This window comes from Falco rusticolus, chromosome 6 (genome assembly GCF_015220075.1).
Source record: "Falco rusticolus isolate bFalRus1 chromosome 6, bFalRus1.pri, whole genome shotgun sequence".
Classification (NCBI taxonomy): domain Eukaryota; kingdom Metazoa; phylum Chordata; class Aves; order Falconiformes; family Falconidae; genus Falco; species Falco rusticolus.
Window position 1 is genome coordinate 5,420,686 of NC_051192.1, and position 21,446 is coordinate 5,442,131.

General features: G+C 37.4%; 1 protein-coding gene across 1 annotated transcript in view; it reads right to left on the reverse strand.

The window, feature by feature from the left end:
* The window catches only part of SDCCAG8 (SHH signaling and ciliogenesis regulator SDCCAG8), a 118,793-nt gene that overhangs the window by 62,888 nt on the left and 34,459 nt on the right, over window positions 1-21,446 (reverse strand). The window contains 1 exon segment of the mRNA XM_037393012.1: window positions 10,843-10,985. Coding sequence (XP_037248909.1) covers window positions 10,843-10,985 — 143 coding nt within the window.

A 21,446-nucleotide genomic window follows, 5' to 3' on the forward strand; every position in this document is an offset into this window, starting at 1 on the left:
TGTTAACTCTCCCCAACTATTGCTGAAGTTGAGAAGTGAGGAAAAGTTCTCTTGGTCTCCAAAGGACCAAGCCTCACAGGAACAGCTTGGGAAGAAGCAGAAAAATTTGACAGAACAAAGCATCCTTCAGGATGACAATTTGAAAGGCAGTATTTCATTCTGAGGGAACCTGATCTAGGGTAAGCTAGACTTCTACCCCATCCTACAGCAAGATACCACGTATTCCAGCAAACTGACAAACTTGTGACCAAAAGCAAAAGAGACGAGAAATACCGTGCTAACATTACATTATACTTGACTGTTGCTGACTTGCTCTAGATATCACAGAAACATCCCAATAAAAGCCATGTTTATCTACACACATATCACAGGAGCTAGTTATTAACAGGTGAGTTAAAAAATAAACATCCAGCCTTATATGCCCTTTATTGGTTTGGCCAATCGTGGCATAATTTTTGTATTATCCTGATTGTAACTGTCTGCACATTAGTATTAGAAATAATGGACAGGCGGTATAACAGTTCAGGGTTTTGGTGGGTTTTTTTCTTTTTTTTTTTGTGCGGGGTTTTTTTTTTTTTTTGGTCAGGTTATAAATCTCTATGCTGTCAAGAGTAAGGGAGAAACATATTTCAATAGCAACTTTAAAACGAAACTCACAAATTACTACCATTATGTTAAGTGCTAGATATCCCACTGTGCAGTTTTGCTTTGTGAATTTTTACCTTCTTCCATGCACACTTTTAGCCACTGATCGCACAGCCTTTCAGTGTTTTCTGCCTTTTCCTTTAAATAAACTGGCTCTGGCTCCTTCCATCTGGTTCCCCTTCCGTCAGCAACCCTGCACCTGTTCACACCTCCTCTCCTGTTGGATTCCACTGAACATTTCCTCCTCTGCCAGGGCTATTCTGGCACTCGCAACCTTTCTGTCATTCAATCCATCTGTCAGAAGTGAACTTTGTTTACCGCAAGCTTCTGCTTTCTTCTTCAAGAAGCAAAGCCCCTCAAGGTCATTGTCAAATGAACTGTCGGTGTGGATTTAAATCCACTTCTGCTAACCAGCAGAAGATGAAGTTCTTTGCAGTCCTGTATTTGTGAAGATCGGTTTGGGGTATAGGAGAAATAATACAGAAGCAAGAGAATAGATTTTTATCACCGTTTGTTAACTCCAACAGCTAGGGTGATTTTCTTCATATACATATATCTGTACCTTCTTGCAAAGACTAGCAGAATCTCAGAAAAACTTGCAGAGCTATGCAGAGAAGTGGAAAAGGCTAATAAAAATATTACAAATGAAATAATAAATGAAAGCTTTTGACTCACATTTTAACACCATGTAACAAAGATACTGACTAAAAATGCAAAGAGAAAATGAGAACAGCTGAATGAGTAAGTTTACAGTAAAGCCTTAAAGCGGCCAACAACATTCACTGTAAATTATTTCATCTGCAGCATTTTTTTTTTAAACTTACCTACTGATGTTTCAAATGCAACACTATTTAAGGGGAAAAAAATCCTGAATATTTTTTCTTGTTTTCAAGCCTTGTAAAACACACATATGCAACTCTGTTAAAATACTGCCTTCCACGTTGAGACAAATTGTAAAGATTCTTTGTCAGGGCTGAGACTAAATTCATGTTGTCGACAGGATGCATTATTTTTAGCAATTCCTGTGCCCATATTTCTTTTCAGGAATACATTCTGATAACCACAAGCTCCTGAATTATTAACTAACCTCCTTGACACCTCACTCTTCTAAAATAAGAAACACCTTTCAGTTTCACTGCATACCTTGGGTATCCTTTAAAAAAAATTAAAATCTTTCACCCAGACTAAATACAATACCAAAATATAAAATACATATTTTAAGTTTTGTAAGCAATTATAATGAACCACCCATTTTATTACCCTTTTACCAAAAAATGAATTTAAAGTAAAGCTTTCTGGGAGCAAATCCAGGAGGTAATCCAATCTCATTAGCAGAAATGCAGTTATACTTATGTTAGGTCTGAATTTGACTCTAATGAAAATTGCATTGACAAATACTGCACAAGTTTAGCTGAATAAAAACTTAATACTGATAGATCCCTTATATGGGGATTAGTCCCTGCATTTGCAAGGGATTTTTTTTTAATTATTTTTTTATTTTTTTGATGCTACGATCTTCTTCCGTAGGAAACTACACGCAGGTGAACAAAAGCACTTCTGTCTCCACAGAGGAGGAGCTCTGCAACAAAAGGAATATTCAGCAGTGTCCCACCTAACTACAGAGAAACTTTTATTCCACCGTTCGATTTAAGCCCTATAGAAGGCAACTGAACAAGAAGGAGAAGCTAATCAAGAACAGTTGCTCCTATTTCTAGAAAAAAAGCAGTCCACCAGGAACACAGGGGCAACCAGCAGCGGCACGCTATTCAGCTTGCCAGGCTGCCAGCACGGCCAGGGGAAGAAGGTCAGCCCTGTCAAGTAGCCGACAGCCGAGGCTGCGCTCATCTGCTTGCTCAGGACGGGCATCTCCCGGCTCACGCTGTCCCCCTGACCAAGCCCCGGCCACAAGGGCACTGAGCAAGGGGTGAGCAGAGCAGCCAGGCAGCCAAAGCTGGCTCAGGTGATTTATTTTTTTTTCTTCCTTCCTTCCTTCCTTCCTCCCTCCCTCCACCAGCTACCTTCTCTGGAGATGACAACCTACAGGCTGAAGCTCTTCTGTGTCAAGTGTGATTAAGTCCCTTAGACGAGCACCCTTTGGGTTCTCTGCTGATTTTTTTTTTTCTAGACAAGAAATCCAACAGCTCAATCTTGGCACAGAAGAAAAAAAACCCAAACAACAAAACAAACCAACAACCACTATGACTGCACAAAGTAAACAACTTTGAATATACTTTTGAAGGCACAAGGCAGCTTTTAAAATTGTTTAAGCTCACAAATACCAAGCGCAAATAAAAAAAAGTACATTTTAGTTTATTCCAAAAACAAGCCTTCAGATGTACTTGAGAAAAAAGCCCTAAAAAAAAGTAAAAAATAAAGATAAAAATCAGAACCATTTTTCCAGTAGCAAATTCAGCAAAAAATCCAGCAGCCTTCAATATGTGTGTCTGAAAGATTTTTGTGCTTCAAAAAAAAAAAAAATAATAAAAAAATCATTATCCTGTTGTTATTAGTCACACAAATAGAAAACCTAATTTGAATGAGATCAAAGCAAATATTTGATACACACACATAAACTTATTACTGTTAGTGCTGAATAATAACTGCTCAAAACAAAGACCTTATAAAGATGTTTGTTTTCTACAGCAGTTAGGCTCTTCTGTATTTCATCTCAATTCACTGCTCGCTCCAAAGCGCTTTAAGTATTGTCACTGCTCCTGAACCACACTCTACATGCAGTAGCAATTTGGCTGCCTCAACAACCTGATGTGATGTATAAAAGATGAAATCATTAGAGAAATTTGATGTGAGCAGTTGCAGTTTAAATGCCATGGAGAAAAATTTAGATGAATCTAAAACTAAAATCTGAAAATTTATTAATGCCTTTTCCTTGAGAAATTGTGTGGTGTCGGACAATAAATTAAATTGTCAACCATGTTTAAAAATGAAAAAAAAAAAAAAAGGGTGATTTATAAATTCTTTCATATACAAATTCAACACACGATTTTGGATTTATTCTTTACTCCTTCCCTTCTGTTTTCTTTCTTTCCCTTTCAAACTTCATCAATGGACTTTACACATTTGTACAATCATCTTAGATATGTTTAAATAGAAATATATTTAAATAATTGTGTATTATCTCGACACAAAGTGTATCAGCTTCAAAATTTCTACAAGGCTCTGCCAGAAGACGACAGAGCCGATTTATTTCAAATCATTCAGTATCAGTCTTCATAAAGCAGCATATGGTCTTATCATGGCAGGTAAAATATTTTACCTTCTATAATAACGCGGAGCGGCTAATTTATCTACATGCTGTATAATCAGATAAACAATTTCAGCTGCACTATGAAAACCTGTAGGCAAAAGAGAAATTTATCCCCCACCACTTTATTGATTTTTCCACTTATACATTCATATAATCGCTAACAACAGAGGTTATTCTTTCTTCCATCCCCTTCTTCAATTACCTTAAAGCCAGACTTTTTTTTTTTTCCAGTTGTGGAAATATTTGCAGTTTCTACAGCTGCAGGACAAAGAACTAAGACATTTTCACAGAGTTGCTCAGGGGAAAAGGAAGGGGGAAAGAGGCTTTTCAAGATTCCATTGCAAGTAAAGCAGAGTGAATGACAACTTTCAAAGCTACCACAATCATTTACTAATGTGCTGCTATATCAAATAAGTCTAATTTTCTTTGACAGCACCAAATTAGATTTATTGCAGAAACTGCTGCATAAATAGCATATGGCTATGTTATACCACCTATTTCAAATCCCTGTAATGTTTCCTCCCCTCCCTGCTCAAAATGAATAATTGAGCCAAGCTATAAACCTTCTGCAGACGAGAGATATACAAGTTCAAAAAGCAGATGCGGGGAGATGTAGATTTCTTTGTTGAGACTGTCTAAAAAAAGTGTCACATATCCCAACCACACAACTCTGGGCAGCAATAGGTTAGGTCTCCCTTGCTGCACTTCAGGATTTTATTTCCCCCTTTCCTTGATAAAATTTTGTTTGCATTTCTCTTTCAAGCTGACAGTCATCAATACGGGGCACGACCTTGTAATCCTCTCGCACATGACTACCTCTTACTTGCGCAAGAAATCCTATTGATCTTTACTTCTTACGTGAGTCAAATTATTCATGTGACTCAAGATCAGAAGGCTCGGACCTCCATTCATTCCTCTTGTTTATGAAGAGGGAAGTGCCTCCTCGGAGCAAAAATAAAGCATCAGAAAACTGGTCTCATTCATCGGAGAGGCCCAACCCTGTGGGAAGGTGCCGACCTACAGCTCTCCCCGCTTTCGACAGGAGCAAAGTTTTCTTATCGCTTTGCTGGATCGGTCCCCGGACCCACGTGCTTTTGTATTTCTGTCAATCGCCAAATTCTGCGTTCAGTGAGCTCCTACAATAAAATACAAACACACGCATAACCTTACTACGCGACAGGACCAGAGCAAAGCCACGTATCTGTGAAGTGGGAGGGGGCAGGACACACCTAGGCGGGACGCTCGGAGGCCAGCAGGCCACCGGGGAGCCTGCGGCCGGCCCGTGCCTCCCCTCTGCCCTGAGCTGGGGCGAGCGCTGCCGCTCGCCTCCAAACTTTGTGCGGTCGGAAAAGACGTTGCAAGGTCTTCTCTCCGGCCGCCGGGCACACCACTGCACACATCGTGGAAGGCTGCGGCTACCCCGCCGCTTGCCTCTCGGTGGTCAGTCCTCCCAGCTGCCCTATCCGTTACTGTCTGATTAGCTCTGCGAAGGAGCCCCTCCCCGGCCAGCTTTCCCCGCCATCTGTTCCACACGCGATGGCTGCCGCCCAGCAGCCTCGCGCTGCCCTCCTACCTGGCACCCGGCTCCCGGCCTTACCCCAAAGTGCTAACACAGGTTCTCGCTGCTGGCAGAGTCAGGATTTCATTACTACTACTTTGACAAGTGCAGGGTTGTTTGTAATTTCTCTTTTATCCTGATTTTGATTGTACAACCACCTCCCACTGATTCAGTTTGCTTCAGTTTTGTTGCTCACAGATTTTACTCTCCACATTAATCTCCCTCTGGCATGTTACTGCATCTGTTCCCTTTTTTATTATTAATTTTCAAATTCCCACCATTTTTGACAAAAAGGAGGTAATCTACACTCTGCTTCTGCCCATTTCATTTTCTTTAATTTGGAAGATAAGTATGAAAGCGTGCCAAAGAAGTTAATTCTCCGTTAACAGTTTATTTTCTGGCATCCCGATGCCTTTGTATATGAAAACCAGATAGAAATAAATGTTGACTGAATCACAACAACATAGTCGCAACCGTCCCTAAATTTAATGAAAAGTAAACATATGAAGCAGAATCTAAAAAGTTTATTAGTTGTCAGAGTTGTTTCATGTTATCACTCCTCCCAGCACTTTAAAATAATGGTTTTGTACAAGATGAGCAGAATAAAAAAAAAAATTAGAAATCAATCACTCCTTGCACCTCATTTCTGCTTCTCCCTTCTCCCCCCTCCCCACTCCTCAATTCAAGTGTTATTGGTGATTTCATCAGTCAGTCAGTCTGGAAAGATAAAACATATCTCAGTCATTGAATATTAGTAACACCATTTCTTCAAATGTTACTGCCTCTCCAGAAGAGATGATGGACTTTCTGACATGCTAAAATTACTGGAAAGAGGACAACAGTGAGTGTGCCGCTAACTAATAGATGCTACTAGAAAATAAAGAATAGATAATACTAAATACTGTACAACTCCCTAGCAGACTATGTATAACTACCGAGAAGTTAGTTGACATTTCATCATTTAGTAGCATAGCTTAAATAGGGAAACAAGGTATGAGGCATGGTGCAATTCTAACAAGGAACGCTGGTGACAACGTATAGCTCAACACCGAAGTTTCAGTGACTAAATAATGCTACAGGAACCTGGAGGTGAAATGATAGATTTATGTGTTTTATTTATTATACCTGTAATACAAATTACTGTTAATGGAGTTGCTGAAACTAGCAAGGACCGATGCACAGTAGGAAGGCTATAGCACTGCTAAAACCCACTGTCCTCCACAAATGCCACTTTCTTAGATACGCTACTTTCTAGACATCCAATCGTTTTTCAAAAATAAGACAGAAAATAAATATCACATAACGGAGGAAAAAAAATAATCAAGAACTACAACACCCAGTGACTCACTGTAATATAAATTTTAATCCTTCAAGGGAGTGACGCAGGGATTCAGGGTAGCTTGGTGGGTCACCTGAACCTGGAAGCATGAGTTCTACTGTCTAAGTAATTTTTCCCCACCTACAAGTTGACATTCAGTACTGCTTGCAATGTTTCATATAAGCAAACGAGAATAGTATGAAATTAAACTAAATCTGCTTCAGTTCCACTCAATTACAACTCCTAGCAAATTTTAGATGACATTTCAGACAAAAATACCTCGAGCCATCTACCTATCTCCGTGCCTGAGAAAATGCATGATGGCATAGAAAAAAGTTGAATTTTGAAATTCAGTGATTCCCTCACTACTTAAGATTTTTCTAACTGCTCTGGCACATGCAAACAGGAACTATATCTGACTGCAACCGAAACAAATAATAACTTCACATTTGTTTTGAAACAAAAAGAAGAAAGATTTTTAATGATGATTCCATTACACAAGAATAGTGAAAAATGTTATTAAATTAGATGACATGCCAAGATCTGGGCAAGTTGTTCACATCTTGCATCCTTTATGTGATCTTTTCCACTAGCATAATGACATGATTTTTAACAATTATTCTCTCATAAACTAAGAACAAAAGATCCGTATGTTTTCTACCAGCTGAAAAATGGATTCAGATAAGCTTCGTTAGCAAGACCCAACCTTGCCAAAGTAACGGTAATTTAACATTGACTTCAGAAGTAATTTCATAAGATTCTCCTACTACAGTGACTCTACTACAAATAACCACAAAGCTGAAACTAGGGTAAAAAAAATAAAGTTAAACAAGCATGGTCCGTCTCATAGCATGGTGACATCTGCAAAGTTACACGACTGACAAGCAAAACCACACAGCAAAAGTTCTGTATTTTCCCAGTCATTTGAAGACATACAAATTAGAATTACTAACTAGATTCAATAGCCGGAAATGCATGTTAATAGCAAGGATTTCTAAGCAACATATTGCTCCAGGAAGAAAGGTGACAGGAAAAGGCAATTTTAAACTCTGTGGCAATGGTTTGGAATAGCTAATTGTAACCTTTTTTCTTGATTTTTAACAAGTACATTTTGTTAACTTAGAAGCTGTTTAGCTGGTAATCAATCATTGGTGTCTGAAAACTAGGATGCAGCAAAGAAGTGGGTCTCCTGAAGAGTGCGGCTCTGCAGAGCACTTTTTTTTTCTCATTAAGACATAGGCTGCAAGCTCTTTCTCGTTTAATTTGCTCATATATTTACCAACTCATTTTCATATATTAACATCTGAAGTTCTCATATTTGTTTTATTATTCTATTTATTTACAATATCCAAACACAGAATTAGTGGACTAGTGAAAAACTTTTCTCCTCAGTAATATACTAATTCATATAAAACAAACAATTCTTTCTGTATCTCCTCAGCTACCTCCGATTTTTGCCAGAACAACATAGACAGGTCATGCAAGGCAACAGAAAGACTATCTACAGCCGTGTAACAGCAGTTCAGGCCTCCCACAAGTCCAGTGTTGTGAGAAGACTTGGAGTGGACCAGCTGGTCCTCTCCTGGAAAGAGGGGAATCAGCAAGATGGGGCCAAGGCCAGAATACCCAAGAGATGCGCTAAATCAGTGCACTTTCTGCAGCAACCTCCCACAGGCAGGACTCTTGAGCTTAAAATCTGTTTTCCTTGGCAAGTGCCACAGTGAATGAGTTTCTAACCCCCATAGGATTGCTACTACCACTACCCTTCCAGTGAGTATTTTCACTGGCACAGCTGCCATTTGAGGCGAAGGGAATAAAGAATGAAAGAAGGCAGACCGCAAGCAAATGAAGTTCACGGGCAACAACTATGAAAGCACCAATCCATTAAAAACATTACTGAGTTCAAAATGCAAAACTAGTGCCCCAAGAGACATGTAACTTTTATACCTTCGCTAAAATAGAAAACCTGCACTGGCAGGGAGTGATCTGAGAGGAAGAAAAGGAGTACAGGGTAAGGAAAAGCTTCGTTTCAGTAGGGGATCTTTTCCTCTGCGACTCACGGAAAAGAGGCGAGAACATCTGCACGCATGCCCTACCCATCAAAGTACACAGGGACTGTGGCTAAAAGTTCAGGAGCAACGAATCTCTCATCTCTTCGCCCCTCACCTTCTTCATCAATGACAGCAACATCACCTAATGTTTTCATGGAAAGCAGACTCCAAAGATAAGAAGGACACAGAAACCTATAAAGTATTATAGAATTTGGAGAATATCAAGGAGAAAGATCTGAATCTATTTCCTGTGCTTCAACGTATACATTTCCCCAAGAATTAAATGTCAGCATAGAAAACATTTCAATACTTATAAGCATACTTACAAGCAGAGGCCGTAACATATAAAACATAGAAAAAATAAAATAAAGATTAGGATATCTGCACTAGGTCAGGCAAAGAAACTGTGGCAGTTCAGCATCTGTCTCAAAAAGCAGACGTCTGTGAAACTACATGAGAACAGGGCCAGCACAGAGCATTACTTGCCCAAAATACTGTTCCCAGCCTCCAGTGATCTGCATCTCAGAAACTTCCTGAAGTCAGTGACCACAGACTGAAAATCTACCTGAATCATCTGTATGTTAGGTATCCAGCTTCAGGTACCTTGCTATGTAAAAGTAGGCAATAGTCTTCATTTTTTACAAGTTTAGTATTTTCACAAAAAATACTCCAACACTGGCTAGTCAGATTTCCACCAAGATATCCAGAGCTTTATTGCATATAATCAGCCTTTTGCTAAAAGGAGCGTGGTAAGCCATTTGGTTAACTATCACAACAAATCATTATTAATAAAGTTCTGCTAAATCCAAACTTTAGATATCTTAACAACTCACCCAAAACTTTTTTCAAGTTCATTAACCTCTAGCATATTTTTTCTCTAAATACAGGCTGTTAGAGTGGTACTTTCTTCCATCTGTTAAACAACCGTGCTCTGAATTACACAGAAATGTAGCTGAATAAAAAAATGATTCATTGAATTTAATAGTTTAGACGAGGCTCTATTTTATTTCCATTTACTCAATGGCAGAATTCTCACAAAGCTCAAAGAGTACAAGACTTGGATAAACATGCAGACTTCTGCTAAGTGTTAAAAGTCTGAGGGGGTTTTTTCCCCCCATGTAAAACTTAAAGGAACTTAACTTTTTTCCTTAAGGACTGAATAAACGCCACCAGATTTGCTTCTGGATGTTCACTCTTGCGGGGAGCGGGGCAACAGAACAAAACAAAAACCACACACAGAGTCAAAACCTTGCAGTCAAACAACAGCATTTTCTGTGGCGAAAGGAAAAATTCTTGCAGTTACCAAAACTCAAGCTGCAATGAAAAACTGGCATATTAACCTTCTGGTGTTTTCTAGAAATGTGTAATGAACAGTCCGGTAAACGGTGTGGGAGCTATACACCAGGCTAGAATAACTCAGGTAAAGTCTCTCATCACACAGGGTTTGCACTGTACCACATCACTGAACAAGTGACTTAAACACTCTTTTCGCATACTCAACCTTACCTCCTACACATAGACAGTAATTTACCTTTTAATTGTTTAATCTTCAATGAAGCTTAACACAATGATGTTCATTTACACATTGCTGGTCATTCTGCTACAGAAACTTCAGATTATTAATCTGAGAACTCCTATGCTTAAAGGTACTGCTGTATACTACAGTCTCAAACAATATTTGAAGTATTTTTGACGCACCAAAAAAAGCAACAACAAAAAGAATGCGTCTGCACTCTCCCCTGTTCTTTTTCCCACCCAAAAACATGCCATCTCATCACCAGAGTTGAACATCACCTTTTCTTCACACTAGTCACTTTCACAAATTATAGTTCATAACTCTCTTTGTAGTTCATAATTTAGTCATTTAAATCTCCACTTCTAACATGACTGAGGGCTGCCCATGCAGTCAATGACTGCAAGTATCTATAACAACTGTGGGGAAGCCTGTGGCAAAAAATTAGCAGAATGAAATCGGTACTACAGCATGTAATAGGATAAGGGGTACCTGGTGAGGTGCAGTTGGTGCTCAGATTTACTCAGCAGTTCTGTCAGTTTTAGGCACTCCTCTCTGGCTCCTGTCACATCCTGCTGGGCTTGTTCCAAACGCTGTTTGTTTCCATTCAGCTCTAATCCCAGTTTTTCTATTTTCTTAAGAAAATTGTAGAACCAAAGAAAGTATATTTAAGAAATGCATAAAAATAAATGTTAAAACAATAAATTGTAATGTGATCAAAGCTCCTGAAAAACAATGCACACTTTTATTTAGAACAAAAGTAATGACTTGATGAAAACTGCAAATCAAAGTATTTGAAATTACATTCTTATGGAAAGCCAAAACGCATATAATATTTAAAAGACAATAACAAACAATCAATGTTATTGTCTTCAGATGGTTTAAGAGATACACACATTCAATCATTTTCTGTTTTTCTCATGTGAAGGCTTCCGTATTTGTGTCCCGAATTCACTGTGTTAAAAAGCCAGAAGGCAGCAGAGCAGTGGCCATCTTCAGAAACTGCTGGATACAGGATAGTTCTTGAGGTCATTTATTTTCCTTATCTATTACATAAGCAATGACACATGGGAATTTGGCTTTGTCATATTCACCTAATATTATGCAAGAGAATAAAGGTCATGTTGTGATTTTACCATCATTGAAAATAAGTTATTTATGACTTACAACTAAATCCTAAACATACCAGCTGCATTTTCTTTACAGTCCTTATATATCAACTAAACCTAGCAAGTAAATCTTAGTCGATGAGTCTATTAGTTCATTTTACAAATAACAATAGGTAAATATGCATGACCAGCACCTTTGATTCCAGTGAAGCATACTAGACTTATGATCTGTAATTGAACCACACTGTCAACACTTTAAACACTTCTCACAAATATTCTCAGAAGGAATACAGTTTGCTCCATATACAACATACAAGTACCTGCAGGAACACATCTGTAACTAATACTATACTTTGTCCTAAGTATGCTTTTAAGGAGGCCAGTGAAGTATAGAGTAAGCTAACAATGTAATTTTAACATGTAGTAAAAATGCTAAAAATTCTGCACTAACTCCCTACATAAATATTTATTCATCGTTGGGGCTGGAGGGAAGTTGCATGTTTTTCAATCAACTAAACTGTGAAAGGTCATTTGTAGTACAGAAAAAAATTGTTCATAGAACGAGTTAGTGGTGAATAGCTATTATACTTTAAATTCATACCATAACTTATTTTGTGATAGCTTCTTCATGTAGATAAGACTCAATATCTTCTTTAGTTAATGAAATTATTCATTCAAACATCCTACACAAACGAATGAATGTAATTCAGTCCTAATATTTGCACTTGAAGCACCTTCACAATAATACTGTCTTTTTCTGCTATGAAAATGTTAACCTAAACCACTTACAGTACATGATGTCGCAAACACAATCTCTTCATCCAGAAGGTTTTGTAATGTTCTTTCTTTTAATTTTTAATTTTCCTAATTACTTAACTGTACACTTTTTTTCTCCCAAGAGCACTCAGCAAAGGTTCATGAAGGAAATTTTCATTAGACTTTCAATGTCACCTTGCTTTATCACATAGACCACCTACCAGATTAAATCAGTAAGTCCAAGTTCAAACACAAAGATAGCAAAACTATCTGCAAAATCGTTAGTACTCTTCCCCTCTAAAGAATGTAACAACCTATTATACTGTCAGAATATTTTAAAACCAGGTGTGCAAAGGTATTCAGTTACATATGCTTCGCATTTTCACTTATTTCCAGAGACTTTTGCATGTTTTAAATAGAACAACAGAAGTCTCAGTGGGTTCTCTATGCTCTATTCTTCTTAACAACAGCAGTACATTAATGTTATTTCTCTATTCATACTAAACAGGGACACGAGTTCTTCACTGTCTTTACAAGTTTGAGAAATTCTGCAACAGTCTTAATTTGCTTTAAGAATACATCCATTCAGCATATCTTTTTTAAAAAACCCAAAGCACAAGTCAGTTGAAAAGCATCAACTAAGTATTTGAAAAAGCACAACCACAGCTGAGAACATAAACACACTCTAGATCACTCCTTCAGGGAAAAGTTTCAAGGAACAGATGGGCTTTATACCGTTGCCTCAAGTTAAACAGGCTCAGTCAGGTTTTGACACAGACCCACAGAAGGAAGCAGATTCCAAGTGCAGGAACCTCTGGTGAAAATGTTCTGCTTCCATCAGGCAGATGTTGAACCTGCAGGGCTGAACCCAAGAACACATCCATAGATTTCAGTTGTCATGAAAGTGCAGAGGGAAATTCCCAGACAATGACTCCATGACAAGATCTTTAAAGATCCACAGGAGTCTTATGATTTCTACAAAAAGTATCAAGAAAGCAAACATAGGTTTTGAAGAACAATTTTAATTCTGCTACTTTCATCAGTAATTCCAAAATTCAGAATCAGCTTCTTTACATATATGTACATGTACATGTCTGTTTGTGCATGTGTGTGGGTGTATGTAGATTTATATAAATGTATTTTAAATATCAGTATTTAGAGGTACTCACAGCATGAGCCATATGAAGAGTAGGAATTCTACACAAGAATTCTGGCAATGACCATGGCAGAAACAGCAGAAAAACCTCAGAGAAAGGGACAGCAGGAAAATGCCACCTAAGAGAACATGCTAACAGCAACTCAGAAACCAGAAGCATCTAATCCAGGTATATTTAAAGATATAAACTAAATTATTTTTGCAACACCAGAAAACGTTCTTTGAAAAAAAATTAGTAGGAGTCATCACGCTGAAAACAGACAGCCCCTATTCTGAATGCTACGCGTTACTTTGATTTAAAACTCAGGTAATAGGTTGAAACGTACAAGACTTGTTCATACAAAAAAAACCCCAAACCCTCACCTCTCTCCTGCAAACAATATTCTCACAAACACACTCTATCCTGAAATATGTCAAGTCCAGTCCATCACTAGGTGATCACAATAAAATCAGAATTTAAAATACAGAGAAAATACAGAACACATGTTCTTCTTCACTGTTCCTGCAGGGACCTTATCAGGCAGCATCTTTCCAAAACTACTCAGACTCAAACAGAAGTTTTCATGTTACTTTTAGTTCCCATTTCTTCTACTGGGAAGTTGCAAGCAGTTCTGTAGGTACTATCTGGGCTCCAGTGTAGTTGCAGGGACAGAAACAAGCCACCAACTCAAGTATTTTGCTGACTGCATGCTTCACATACAGCATTAATTTGATCCCTCAGTGCCTATCACCTGTAATACAGCTTTTTCAACATGGTCGGAGTATTTCTTCAATACTTAACTTTTGTTACTTCAAGTAACTTAAGTACTTCAGTACTTAACTTTTCAATGTATGTGAGAGACAAGAGATGGAGCACAGAACTGCAAAAAGACAGATGACAATCTTACATTTAAGAAAATCTGAAACAGATTTTCAGTATAACAAGGAACAGAATTATCATAATGTATACGTACAACAAGACTACATTAAGGCTGGAACAGGCAACTTCTGGTGCTTAACTCTGCAACTTTAATATTCTTATTACTTCTGCACATAATTTTAAAAGTACTGTTTAATCTGTCTTGCACTGCAGTGGCCTATACTCCCAGGAAAATCAACAGGCGCTTTGCCACTGAAAGATGGCAAGCTAAACCTCAGTAAAGAAACAGCATTATTAGTAAGTCGAAACACATTAACACCATTCCGCATGCATATCCAATTCAGTTACAAGAAAGAAGTTGTACTACATAAAAATTAAAGCATTGGTGAATTATCACTGCAGTAAAATTTTATTCTATATCAATTATACTTTTTTTCAGTATTACCACTAACCAAACCACCATTTTTATTTTAAGTTTTCCACTTTGAAGCGCATGGAACCCTTCCATGTATTTTTCTTGAAACAATTAAATTTTAAGTGTTTCACTTCTCATTCATTACTTTGTGATGTGTTTACAAATTATCTTCTGATTTCACAATGCATTTTTAGGTGAACACACTGGAGATGCTCTTCAGTGACGTAAATGCAACTTACGGGAAAACCTAAAAGATGATTTCTCAAACACTAGATGAATCTTTAAATATCCTCTTTGTAAATTATCTGAAATTATCTTCACCTAACAATACTTCTGTTTTTTTAAAAAATGTGCTGTTTAATTAACTAGATGCCTCTTTATCTCTACAAAATCTTATAAAATGAAATATTTTCATTCAAAACAAGCCAAATTAAAGATTAAAATAATTGCTTTTTGTCATACTGATGCCGATTCTATTGTATGCAGAAAAATGCAACTTTAAATTCCAAGCTAGCAGATGTTTTTCATAGAATTTTAAATAGCAGTAAACTGACAGAAAAGACAATTTTTTTAAAAAACAAATGAGAATGATTAAGCAGTGATAGAAGAACTCACACTCTGAAGTAAATGCAAAAACAACTTTAGAAGACTTTAAACAAAAAATAGACTAAACCTAAATGTATTCCTAAGTGATTTATGACATTCAGTGTTGTATCAGTATGCTCAACACATCAGGTAAGAAAATACACAATAACCTGAAAAATAAATTCTGCACTGACTATACCATTGCACAAACTCTGCAGTAAAATAATTCTGGAGGGGAAAATATTTCAGCGAATTTACAGTACTTTCTTTTCGCTTCGTACTTCTTTCTCCACCATTATTAGAAGATTAAAGGGGAATAAAATAGAACCAAAAATATATAAAATAATAAAAAGTGAAATATAATAACTGTGGTGGTTGCTATTTATAGGTACGTCCCCAAAAGGCAGTCAGCATCTACAAAACCACATACACTTCATATTAATACACAGTAAAATTTCACAGGCCCTGATGCTCATGTGCTTAGTTTCGTTTACTAAATAGCACTTCAAAGCAACGAGCTCAGTGATAGTGCAGAGGACTGAGGCTACAGTTAAGGCCTTTCTAAGAGGTGCCACCACTATGGCCATTCACATACACTTAGATATCATATGTAACAGTGACAGGACGTTTTTGCACTGTTTAACACTGATGTCAACCCATGTTGCCTTCTTTATTTATTAATATACGAATTAATCAGGGACAGAGCCATCATACCCTACGATAACACTAATTGTTTTTTATTTTTTTTTAAAAAGCCCAACTAAACAAGACTGGGTTTGTAGCAAGATTTTGAGGCGTCTCACTTGGAGGAAGGATGACTATCTGTCCGTATGCAGCAGGGGTCGCTTGCAGTCATTTCTGTCCTAATCCTGATATCAATCAAGCAGCTCTAGGTTCTGAGTGGTCTCTAAACCTCAGACCTCCCAGGCATGGCCATCTGACATAGCATATTGCACCTGAAGAACTATCCAACTTTGTAAAGAGAGTTAAGGCCATCATGAAGTTAACCCCCGCCATGTCCCAACAATTTTTTTTTCTTCCTTTTGCACTCTATATGGATTATTGCTACTTCCCTTTCAAATCTGAATGAGGATACAAAGCAGTTAGGAAAACTAAATTTAGTTTTAAAGGAGAAACCTCCTTTCTGGAAGTAATTTATTATAAAGCTGTGAGAATATACAAATCAATAGCAAGAAATACAATGCACGCAAGGCCTAAAAGAATCCACAAAGACCACCTCTTTCGAAGAGGCCAATTCCAAAAACCATAAACCAACTGCATATTCTATAAATCATTTAGCCCAAAATAGAAATCTGAAAACCCCTCATGACATGACAGGCAACTAATGCGAGTCGAAACACAAGAAGAGAAGTAACCCCAATAAACAAACACACCTGGTTCCTTCCTTTTTGAAAGGTTCTCCCTGGGGCTGGGTCACTAATCAGTTGATGTTGAAGGACCAGAGGGACAAGTGAAGACATAACCTAGGTAAGCAATGCAGGCTGTAATTTGTTGGACGGCTATAATTCTAGCCTGATCTGCTGGGACTCTTGAATTCCTCAAAGAGAAGCAGCTTTGTGACCACCTTCTCACTTGGACTGCACAGAAATGTAACAGCACCTGGCAGTGCTGTGGCACCCCATGTGATCCACTAAAAATGCAGAGCCTCTAGATGAGAACCATTACCTAAGCAAAGGTCAGCCACCGCAAACCCTCTGCCTCCAAAAAACCTGAGAATTAACAGAAACAGAACCCTGCAGTTTGCTAGGAAGAGCAGGGGTGCTGGAAGAAATGCCTGGGAATGGCATGGAAGGGAGATGCTCTTAAATGCACACATCTTTAAATCCCGTTGAAGCAAACTTTTTACCTGTAATTGTTAGCTGAGGCAAGAAAAAATTAATACTGCTAAGTATATATTCACAAATACACACAGAGAGTTTTTTAATTAAGCAATAATCTGAGGTGCCTGTCCTTGCACAAACTCTCAAAGAGCAACATGGCCCCTGGATACTGTGGATAAATACCCTGGGAAAGAGACAAGAGTGAATGGCTGAAACATGTTATACAAGGATTTTACCTCATTATTTCCCTGAAAATATTTGCTTTCAACTTGCCAAAATATTTGAACTGCAATACTATTTCAGGAACAAAACTTCCAAACCCATAGAGATTACTGCAGTCACATTTCAACAGACAACAGTGCTGTACCAGAGATTAGCTCAGCAGCCACCAGCAGAGATAAGAAAGTGATTTTGTTCCACAGTGGAACAAGATTTAATTTTTTTCTTTTTTTAATGGATTGCACTGTGGGGGGGACGGGGACAGGGGGGAGGGTGGGGTGGTGCAAAATAGATGGTTTGCTTGCTGATAAAGGAATTTCAGAGAAGGAGGGATGAATATAGAAAAAAGGAAGGGGAAGATTACTCCTACCTCATTATTGAAAAACAGGAGAGAACAAAACTTACTCCTTTTATCCTTTCAAACACATATTTGAGATTACTGATGTGGGACTGGCTCTTTTTTCCTGGACAGTATTAAGGAATAGCTGGAAAGAAAACCTATGCAGTAACAACCGACAAGTCATAGTCAGGGACTTTTACACTCTTTCTTCTGATTGTTGGCACAATAACTATTGATAAAGCAACCATTTTTCTAGTCTAAGAAGAAAAGAGCATTTCTTTAAATATAATGCATATACACACTATACCAAGAGCTATGCAATTCTTTTCCTACTTCGAATAATGTTTAATGCACATAAATGATTTTCTCTTTCCATATACTATTGGGGTGACATCACACTGAATGACAGAACATGGACCAAGGTTACATGGGCCAACTACACCTACGAACAATAAAAATCTCACTACCAGCTGGGTCATTCCTCTTAGCAGGCCAGCTGCTTAGGAGAAGTACATCAGTACAGAAAACCTAGACCAGTCAGTACAGAAAATTTTACTACTGGGAATCCCAAGGATTCTTCCTACAGAAACATGACAAAAAATGTAATGAAGGGTGCTCATACCAGTGATCTTTATGGAATGATGGTTGACAGAGGAAAGTAATGTCATAGCAGAGCAGCAGCAGCCATAACGTAATTGGAATTAAACATCTATTTTGTTACATATTGCAGGGTTGTAGAGCAATGTTTTTCCTCAGAATTCTTGAGATGAGCGAGTAAGTTCAGTTATAAAAAACAATAATGTTCCTCCTGAACAGGTCAGAAAATTTTTATCAAAGCATGGCATAAAGTACCATCATTTTACTCCCTCCTTATTTACTCATTATCAAATTAATGCATTAAATGCCCCAAATGGAAAATGATACATTAAAAAAGAGTTCAGTTACAGCAAAGGCTATCACGTTTTCTTAATGCTTTCTTGTCCAAAAGCAATTTGGTGTTCCTACTTTGAAAGCCACTATACTCAAGGTCAGACCAAGTAAAACTCTTAGCATCAAATTTTCTTAAGCTGTCTGCTAGGTTTTGGGCTTTTCCTCCCTGCCAAATAGTATTTAAGTATGCTTAACTGAGTTAACAGAATTTCTTTCCAAAGTAAAACCCCCAGAGCATCTTTTTAACTAATGAGGTCACAAAATCTTAGGGATAGGCCCGGTACAAGCATACACATAACACATAATCCTAACCTATCTTCATCGACATTATTAAAACTTGCAAGTTTTACAAAGTCTGGTGGCATCCTGAATGTTCCAGCTTGTGAAAAATTTAGTATTTTATAGCCTGACTCACAGAAGCCTGGTACCTGTTCATAGAAAGACACTTCAGTGAATCAGTGTCTTTGGAAGGTTGTATTGGTCTTGCATCGGGCACTCTGCAGCATTCCCAGGATATACACCTAAATCCTTGGCCTGCATTACTTCTGATGAAGACAGAGTCAGTAATTTCTCCACTTATAATGTCTAAATTAGGTTACTATATATCACGGATTTATGACAAATGAGATAAACATTCCCAAAATACCTTTTGGCAAAATGCTTTTGGACTGCAATTTTGCCAGATTTTTATTTGTCTGCAAAATTGTCAGTCTATAGTGTACAGAGACATCATTTAGGTTCTGTCACACTACACAAAAATGCTTTGATGTGTAGCTCTTTCCATTTGTATAGAGGTTGTGCATATCAGTGACTCTCAAACTTCTTTTTATTTGGGGTCATGAACTTCCATACAGGCAACTCTTAAAAATCTGAGGGTTTTCATAAAGTATTTCTGGAGCTTTTAATTCTGTCACCTACAAGGTAGGCAACCGAATTCTGTAATTCCCTGCTTCAAGCTATGTTTGCCCAATTTAAAAGACAGTATTAAAAGAATGGCTTTTTACAGGCCAAGATTACCAGCTCAGATTTATTTCTATACAAAGTATTTATTTGATTCCTCAAAACATGGTAAAATAAAATTTAAAAGCTTCAGTAAGTTTCTGAAGTTGGATTTAACAGTCCTATTGCTTTATTACAAGACCACCACAACTCCCAGTGGTGCAATGCTACCGGTAAGAACTGTCTAATAAGGATGATGCTCAAATTGGCTGGGACTGCATAAACCAATAGTACAAAACTATTTTCACTTCTACATGCTGAAGCTTACAAGATTTTATAAACCAAATCAAAACTATTTACAGACAAACACAAAGCAAATGATTAAGTGTACTTCATTTTTATTTTTATAATGCAGAGCAGAAATTAGCAAGTGATGCTAATCTGAGGAAACGATTCCATAGTGTGTCAGAAGTATGATTTCTATTAGAAATGCACAAATTATGCCATGCAGTGCTTCCAAATTCACAGAAAAAAGTATTATAAAAGTGCAGTCCTGCTGTGTCAAATATGCCACACAATTTTTGTTCTGATAACAGCTATTTAGGTTAGGGTGTGACTTTTCTGAGATATAGCTGTGCTAGTACAACCCCTAGTGTGGACAGAGTTTACTGCCATGAAAGCATTATACTCGTATAACTTACGAAGCTTGTTCCTAAGAAGGAAAAGTATTAAGTAAGGCACTGTTATTTCGGCACAGCTACATCCACAATGGGAGGGCTGAGAGAGAAGAAGAGAGGGCAGTAGGTTACGCTGCTTCACAACATACTGGGCCAGATGAACAGATGCAGTTTTTGTGTAGAGAAACTGTGTGGTGTATGTCTTTCGCCCCCTCCCTCCATAATCCTAATGTTAATCAGGATCATGATGGATGATATCACAAAACACGTATTCAATTTCAGTCTTAACATTGCTCGTTGCTTCTTCATTTGTAAGACATATTCACGTCAAATATTAAGAACAGGTAATCTGCCAAGGTGCCAATATTTGTTATTTGTCCTAATAGAGCAATAAGGATAGGAAAAGATATGTTAAAATAAAAGAGAATAAGACCAAAGATATGTACTCCCTTTCATTTTCCTAAATGACATAAATTCAGTTTTGAAGAAATTTGTATCTATAAGTGTATGATAAACATATGTCTGTATTTACTGACATATAAGTATATGTATCTGATGATCCTAAATTGTACATACCAGGATTCCTGCCTATTCTGACACACCTGAATAACTTAAATCCCTTTCTAAAAGTAACTATATATAAACTAAAATACATCTTCAAAACTAGAATTTATCCACAGCACAATTAAAAATACAATTATACCTCAAGAAGCAATAAACTCACTTTCAAAATACCAAAGGCCATCTGAAACACAATTATTTGCTTTTAAAACAGAAAAATGCACTATTTAATATGGAATAGCACAAAAATACTCATACATTATTGTCTTTCTACTTTTAAAAAATAAATATGTATTTATTATGAACAGATGGTGGCCAAGGAAAGTATCAACTCTGTCTCTTAGCCAGAAGGTCAGGTCATGGCTGAGAGACCAAAGAACAATTACTGTTTGCTATTCATTGCCATGTAAGATGAAACATTTCAGGTTTTTCTTTAAAAACAAAACTAGATGCAATTGAGCTGTTTTCATTTAAATGAAATAATCTGCAATGACATTAACATTTGTTAAAATTTGATTTAAAACCAACAAAAAATTGCACCAAAAAACAAAACCCCAAAACATACACACACTCTTTTTGGTTGCCTTTTAGCATGTTAAATAATATTGGGACCTACATGGAACTTTCTAAGTTACCAAAGCCACAGCTATAAAACAGCTGCTAGATGCTGAGTGTTAGAATTTCAAAATGGTTTGTTTTCCTTTTTTTT